The following is a 7,842-nucleotide window of genomic DNA, read 5'->3' as shown; positions in this document are numbered from 1 at the left end:
CTTTTTGGTATTTGTATATAAAATAATATGTCATAATAAATAATTTTAGTTGCTGAGGAAGTCTCAAATAGAGACGAAACGTTCAACGGATAAATATAGTGTTCATCTTAATTAAACCCGTCTAAAAAACAACTTCCCTAAGAGTAAACTTAGTAATAATATTTATTAACTGTCTTCAATTTTCCCTTTGAAACTCATATATATTATTTCTATTCTTTTCTTATTTTTTATATGGAATTTCTTACTACTTAACGTCAGTGTTCTAAATAATAAACCTTTAATGACCCAAATTTTTTATCTAATTAGATGATTTGAAAGATAATTTATACATCTACCAGAGCTTGTAGGTTTCACATTGTTATTAAATGATTTCTTCGCTTTTTTTAGCAGCAGTTGTAAAAATATAAATGATTTTTGCTAGATTTTTTGGACTAAACACTTTTTGTTGGTTAGTATACGCTTAAAAACTTGAAAGAAAACGTTTCATAGCTTGTGTTAAATAGCACTTTTTTAGAAATTTTAAGGTTCTTACAACGATTTATACCCGAAACGTGCGACAATTTTTTTTTAAAAACATTAAAAAATTTTTAGTGACAGTAAAAAATATTAAAATAAATTATAAAATTTTTAACGACGGTAAAATGTGCTATTAGAAACCAAACAGAATAGATGTTTGGTTGACTACAATCGAATTTTGTCAACAAATTATTGAATTCTACACGTGAAGTCCCCAAAAGAAGTTGTAATAAAATGAATTTTTTCTCATTTCTTCGACTGCAGTTGTTGAAAAGTAAATGATATATGCTAAATTTTAATGGACATAAAACATTTTTTTTGTTTGTGTACGCTTTAAGACATAAAAGAAAACGTTTTATAGCTTTTGTAATATAACACCTTTTTAAAAATTTTATAGTTTTTAACAACAATATAATTTAGAAAGTAGCGAAAATTTCTTTCTAAATATATTAGAAAATTTTTAGCGGCGGTTAAAATGTGCTACTAGAAACAAAACAGAATGAATGTCATGTTTACTACAATCGAGTTTCGTTGAAAAAGAATTGAATTCTTCACGTAAAGTAACCAAAAAGAGTTGTAAAAAAATGACTTTGTCCCTTTTTTTGGACTGCAGTTGTTAAAATATAAATGTTATTTGCTAGATTTTATTAGACTCAACATTTTTTATTTGTTAGTATACGCTTTAAAACTTGAAAGAAAACGTTTTATAGCTTTTTTTATACAGCACTTTTTTATATATCTGATTGTTTTCAACTATTATTTAATTAAGAAAGCACCGAAAATTTTTTTTAATATATCAAAAATTTTTAGCGACAGTAAAATGTGCTATTAGAAACAAGACAGAATTGATGTCATGTTGACTACAATCGAGTTTCGTCGAAAGAGAATTGAATTCTACACGAGAATTACCAAAAAAAGGCGTAATAAAATGATTTTTTCCCTTTTTTTGGACTGTAGTAGTCTAAATATAAATAATGTTTGCTAAATTTTTTCGGACCCAACACTTTTTATTTGTAATTATACGCTTTTAATTTCGAAAGAAAACGTTTAATAGCTTCTGTTAAATAGCACTTTTACAGAAATTAAAAAAAAAGTGAAAAACTATAAGATTTATAAAGAAGTGCTATATAACAATTGCAATAAAACATTTTCTTTCAAATTTTAAAGCGTACACTAACAAATAAAAAATGTTAAGTCTAAAAAATTTTAGCTTACTTAATTTATATTTCGGCCATTCAGTAAGAAAAAAAAAATCATTTTATTTTAATTTGTTTTATAACTTTACATGTAGAATTTAATTCTTTTTCGACGAAACTGGATTCTAGTCAAACTGATATCTATTATGTCTAATTTCTAATGGCACATGTTTGACGTCGCTTAAATTTTTTTAATATAGTTATGTCAAATTTTCTTTGCTTTCTTGACAGAATAATAGTTGAAAACTATCAGATCCCTAAAGAAGTGCTATATAACAATAGCTATAAAACGTTTTTTTTAAGTTTTAAAGCGGATACTAAAAAAAAACAAGTATTAAGACCAAAAAGTTTTGGCAAACAGCATTTATATTTTAAATACTGCTTTAAGAAAAAAGGGAAAATTTAATTTAATTACAACTTTTTTTGTTTTCTCTACGTGAGAAATTCACTTCTTTTTCGACGAAACTCGATTGTAGTAAACCTGACATACATTCTGTTTAGTTTCTAATAGTACATTTTTACCGTCGCAAATAATTTTTTAATATATTTAAGAAATATTTTTGCTGCTTTTTGGAATAAATAATAGTTAAAAACTATCAGATTTTTAAAGATGTGCTATATAACAAAAGTTATAAAATGTTTTCTTTCAAGGTTTAAAGCGTATACTTACTAATAAAAAGATTTATTTCTGATAAAATCTAGCAAATATCATTTTTATTTTCACAATTGCAGTCCAAAAAAAGAGAAGGAATCATTTTAATAAAACTTTTTTTGGTCACTTCACGTGTAAAATTCAATTCTTTTTCAACAAAACTCGGTTGGAGTCAACTGGACATTCATTTTGTTTAATTTTTAATAGCACATTTTTACCGTCGCTAACAAATTTTTAATATATTCAAGAGAAATTTTCGTGATTTCTGGATTTAATACTAGTTGAAAACTATTAGATTTCTAAAAAAGTGCTATATAACAGGAACTATGAAACGTTTACTTTTAAACTTTAAAGCGTATATTTACAAATAAAAAGTTTTAAGTCCCAAAATTTTAGCAAACATCAAATATATTGCGACCACTGCAGTCATTTAAAGAGAAAAAATATTTTTATTACAACTTTTTTTATTTAATTGAAATGTAGAATTCATTTCTCTTTCGACGAAACTCGATTGTAATCAACCTGACATTAATTCTGTTTAGTCTCTGTTGCGTATCCTACGCAACGAGTAAGTAGGGCGAAGCGCTGGGGCGTGTACAGCCCTGCTAAGTCGTGAGACACGCACGACAAAGCAGTATCTTTGTTTTTGGTGGTAACCACAATAGCGTCAAGATGTTTGTAAAGGGCTCCTTCTTTCTTCTAGCTCGCGTTCTCCTACTACATTTATTACGCCGATCACATGTTTTGACAGCCGCGCTATGCTCGGGCTTTTCGGTGATTGGTCCTGCATTGCATCGCTTTTTAGTATAAAGCCCAGCGCGTTCTTGCGCTTAGCAGCACACTTGATGAATCACGCGTGATTCATCGCTCGAGATTCATCTATCTTAGAAAGCTGAGTCTTGCGAGAACTACTTCAAGGAAAATTATTTTTATTGCGCAATACTACATAATTTTAGTTCAGTAAGCGACAAGGGACAAAGGCGGTCCTGTACTTGGTCAGAATTATCCTGATTTGTACGGATTCTTCGTCAACGTTTCAGCCAGGGTTTTTATTTTGAAAGGCTTTTCCCTGACGAGCCCAATAAAGCGTACTTCTTAGTACTGAATGGGCTCATGTATATTTGTTAGTGTGTTTAATTTTCCTATTCTCCTAACAATTAATAAAGAATCTCGATATCACCCGTATGGGCATTTTTCGATTCACTACATTCCATTGGAGTACCGATTAAAGCATCGGTCGCATCAACAATTTGGTACTTCGAGCCGGATAGGAAGCTTCCTCCTTTCTCTTCGTCCGGCGTCTATTGGGCATACAGTCTTCTTCAACGGAGGAGAAAGAGGCAACGGAAGACTTCCAATCGAGCAACGAAGGAGGTATTGCGTCCTCGGTACAAGCTGAGAAGTTTCTATTGTTCCGGTGTGTGAGTACGCTGCACGGGACACTTTATTCAGAGGATTCACATGAGTTTTGTAATTTCTGTTGTTTAATCATTCTTCAAAGTCGTATTTTTCCCCCTTTTTCTCTTTTTAATTTCGCCTTTTGTCGTGAAAATGCCTCGTTTGAGTAGTGCACGTGGTGATGTCGATCGCGTTTTACAGAGATTCAAATTTTTGAAGAAAGGATTCGTGCAGTTTCAAAAAGCATTAAGCAAAATAGATCGTACTAGCCCGCGCGATATAATGAAATTAAAGATTAGAATTTCCAAAATCGATAAGGATTTAGCAAAATTAGAGGAGATGGTAGAAAAGAACTTTCGGTGAAGCGATGGGAACGCTGGTTGACGACGTTCATAATCATATCGAGGCAGTCATCGATGAAATAGCGAAAGCAAAAATAATTATTAATAGAATTTATTTGGTAGCCACCCAAGATAAAAATTCGCCTACCGCGAGTCGGCTTTCTCCGGTTAGAACTACGGTTAGCAGTCTGTCCGTAGATAGTATTTACAGAATACCGGCGGTGCAATTATTTTAATTTGACGGGCAGCATGAAGAAAAGCTGAGGACACGTTTCAATCTGTGATAGGAAATAATTTTGAACTTCGGGACATACAAAAGTTTGCATATTTAAAATCATGCTTATCGGGACTGGCCGCGGAGAAAATAGGAGTTTGGAAAATTACAGCAGATAATTATCCGATTGCATCGAAGTCCTTAGTCGATTGCTATGACAATCCGTCAATACTGATCAATGGGCACGTGCGAGCTATTTTGGAGGGTCCCCTGATTAACAGTGAGTTTCCGTCGTCTTTAATTGCTGCGTCCGATGCGCTAAATGCAAATTATAGGGCATTAGTAACGACTAAAAAAGTCTTTGTCGATCAATTTGCTACCATTGCTCATCTTTCGCGAGTGGATCCAGCAACACGTCTTTAATGGGAACAACGGTGTTCCTGAGATGCTTTACCGACGGTGGACGAGTTTGTGGTGTTTATACGCAATACGGGAAATGCGCTAGTAAGCGCCACGCCGGCAGAAAAGCCGAGGAGGATTGATAATAGTAGATGGGACGCGTCGGCAAGTCTTGATAAGAATTTTCATTCAAAGAAGTCAATGCGTAACGAGCCGCGTTGTAATTCTCCGCGAAATATCGATTAAAGACAAGTTCAAGATTATTCCTCGAGTGCGACCATCTCGTGTAGCATATGCCGCGAGAAGCAATCATTTATCTGAGTGCGAGCTTTTACGGAGGGCCGAGCCTATGGAGCGCAAGAGAATCGTGAAAAACGCCAATTTGTGCTTGCATTGTTTTCAAGCTGATTATAAGTTTGCACATGTGTTAGGAAAGGCTGCTGCAGAAAAGTGCTAAGGCGGGCAATGTGAGTTGTTACATGTGAAAGAGGTTGTTGCAGAAGGTGCAACGGTGAGCATCACGAGCTTGCGTATATAGGCAGTATCAGAAGGGCACGATGCACATGTAAAGCTCAATCACTCGCGTGCTGCAGCAGTAGTGCATTCGCTAGATCTTGATGGCAGACCACACAGGTGTCATGTACTCTTATATTCGGGTTCCAAAGCGCATTTTCTAATGATCTATATGATCTTTTTTCGGAAATTTTGTACGAGTATCCAAGCAAGTCATGAACGTACTAATATTTACTTTGAAATCGCGAGCAGAAAATTGCAGTAGAATTCAAAATTTTATTATCTTCAGCTGTAACGAATCGGTTACCCTCGCAACGAATTTCGCAAGAAGAATTAGTTATGCTGGTATGGATCCCTTTGGTAGATCACAAATTTCATGAGACCGCGAATATCGACGCTAGTCTCGGTTTCGAGATTTTTACATTACTATRACGCTCAAATCAGAGCATTAGACTGAATGAAATTTAATGGCACCAGGAACTGTGTCAGGATAGCTCGTTATGAAAACAGGAGCTACGCGTATTTCGCGGATCTTTAACTGCTACACGGATACAGTAGAATTGAATTAATTATTGGAGAAATTTTGAAAGATTGAAGAAGTAACTAAGACTAGAGATTATTAGGTCGCACGAGGAAAATTTGTGCAAAGCGCATTATAAAAGTTACACGCCACGGGATGATACAGGCAGATGTGTGGCAAGGCTGCTATTCCAGGAAGAGAATCAGTTAGGCGATTCGTACGCGAGTGCGTTGCGAGGATCTCACGCGTTGCGAAGATTACACGCGTTAAAGCGGTTATTGTCGGGCGAGCCGGAAATTATAAATGAATACATTAAATTCTTATGCGAATATGAAGAACTAGGTCACATGACAAGGATAGAAGGGGGACCCCACGAAGATAGATTTTATATACCGCATCATGCTGTAATAAAGCATATTAGTCTTACGACCAAATTGCGAGTAGTGTTCGACGCGTCGGAAAAAACCGGCAACGGAAAATCTTGGAATAACGTACTAATGGTTGGTCCAACCATACAGGATGATCTGTTTACACTCTTAGTAAGATTTAGTTCACGCGCTATCGCTATTACCGCGGACATCGCGAAGATGTATCAGAAGATAATAATGGACCCGCGCGATCGCAAATACCAAACTATACTTTGGCGTCGGCAGGAAAGTGAGCCCGTCAAAGCATATAAATTAAATACAGTAACTTATGGAACCGCCTGTGCGACGTTCTTAGCATCGCGTATTTTACATCAACTCGGGAGCGTTGAAGTTCACCGATTCCCGAGAGCTGGCATCGTTCTTAAAGAGGATTTCTATGTAGACGACCTGTTAACCGGAGCGCGTACAGTTAGGGAAGCAAAGCGAGTCCGCGACGAATTAATAAGGATAACCGCAGAGGCAGGCATGCATTTTCAGCAATAGGCGTTAAATTGCGCTTAGATTCTAAAAGATTCCGATTCCACAGATAACAAAATCGTAAATTTAGATTCGTCAGGAACGGTAGAAACATTAGGTGTTAATTGGATAACATAAGCTATACGGTAAAGCGAGCCGTTGCTATAGCAATTAAAATCAACATGGGAGAAAAGGTCTCAGCCCGATATACATAAAATATGGCAAGAGTTTCGCCAAAATCTATACACGCTCGAGAAGATAAGATTTGCGTGTAGCATAACGTGTAACGGAAAAGCATTGGAAATGAACGATTTTTACGGCGCGAGCTTTAGGAACCTTTTAGCGCATTAATACTTCCCTGATTTGTTAAAGCGACTAAAAACGCTTTGCGTGGACTTTTAAAAAGGCTATGCTAAATATTTGGACATATATTTTGACAGCACGACTAATTTTGCAGATTCTGCGAACGAAATAGAGGCTCGCGTGTTCGCAAATCTTAGTTAATGAAGGATTCAAGTGGCATTTTATTTTTCTCCACTACCTCATTTTAGCGGTCTATTGGAGTTGGGAAGGAAATCTTTTAAGTACTATCTAGTTAGTCCAGGTAGAATTGTCAGCGAAGCAACGTTATCGTGTGAGGCATTATTAATTTACGTCCTCGAGATAGAGGCTATTCTAAACTGGCGTCTTATCACCCATCGGTCTAATGATTTGAACGATTTGCCTGCTCTTACACCTGGTCATTTTCAATTGGATATTATATTCCGAGTCCGCCAGAGGACGAGTACAGGGATGTATCATCTGGGTGTCTATCGCAATAGCAGCACGTTCAGCGGGTGAGACAGAAGTCCTGGAAATGATGGAATAAGGAATATTTGAAAGAGCAAAGGCCACTAGGACGTGTAACAAGGATAAATACATTAATGGATTAATGCAAATAAAACGCATGGCCACCGCGAAAACTGCCAACGGTCTTGTAAAGCGCGGTATTGAATGTCTTTCTTCTTTGCTAAACGATTTATAAAAAAAAAAAAAAAAAATTTGCTTGTAATTTGGTAGCAACTATTATTAAATATGTGTTGTAATATGCGGTTAGCAGTGTATGAATATGTTTTATAATTTGTATTTTTATTGTGTGTATCTTTTTAGTGTGTGTATTTTCACTTTTTTTTGCATTCAAGGCAGGGGTTATGTTGCATATCCTACGCA

At 35.5% G+C, this 7,842-nt stretch overlaps 1 protein-coding gene across 1 annotated transcript; it reads left to right on the top strand.

Annotated features, from left to right (window-relative positions):
• Window positions 1-3,915: 3,915 nt before the first annotated feature.
• On the top strand, window positions 3,916-6,660 carry LOC106792345. The gene is made up of 2 exons (XM_014758724.1): window positions 3,916-4,104; window positions 5,944-6,660. The coding sequence occupies exons 1-2, from the start codon at window positions 3,916-3,918 to the stop codon at window positions 6,658-6,660; spliced, it is 906 nt and encodes a 301-aa protein (XP_014614210.1).
• The last annotated feature ends 1,182 nt before the right edge of the window (window positions 6,661-7,842 follow it).

The sequence above is a fragment of the Polistes canadensis genome, unplaced genomic scaffold (genome assembly GCF_001313835.1).
Source record: "Polistes canadensis isolate GaletaPanama2010 unplaced genomic scaffold, ASM131383v1 scaffold_409, whole genome shotgun sequence".
Taxonomy (NCBI): Eukaryota; Metazoa; Arthropoda; class Insecta; order Hymenoptera; family Vespidae; genus Polistes; species Polistes canadensis.
Note: the sequence above shows the minus strand (reverse complement) of the source record. Positions and strands in the feature narration are given on the sequence as shown.

Excerpts from the sequence above, each read along its gene's own strand:
- LOC106792345 (XM_014758724.1), top strand. The coding sequence starts at position 3,916 with ATGCCTCGTTTGAGTAGTGCACGTGGTGATGTCGATCGCGTTTTACAG. Across the intron at positions 4,105-5,943 it reads TAGCAAAATTAGAGGAGATG|GAAGAGAATCAGTTAGGCGA; the intron begins GTAGAAAAGAAC and ends CTGCTATTCCAG.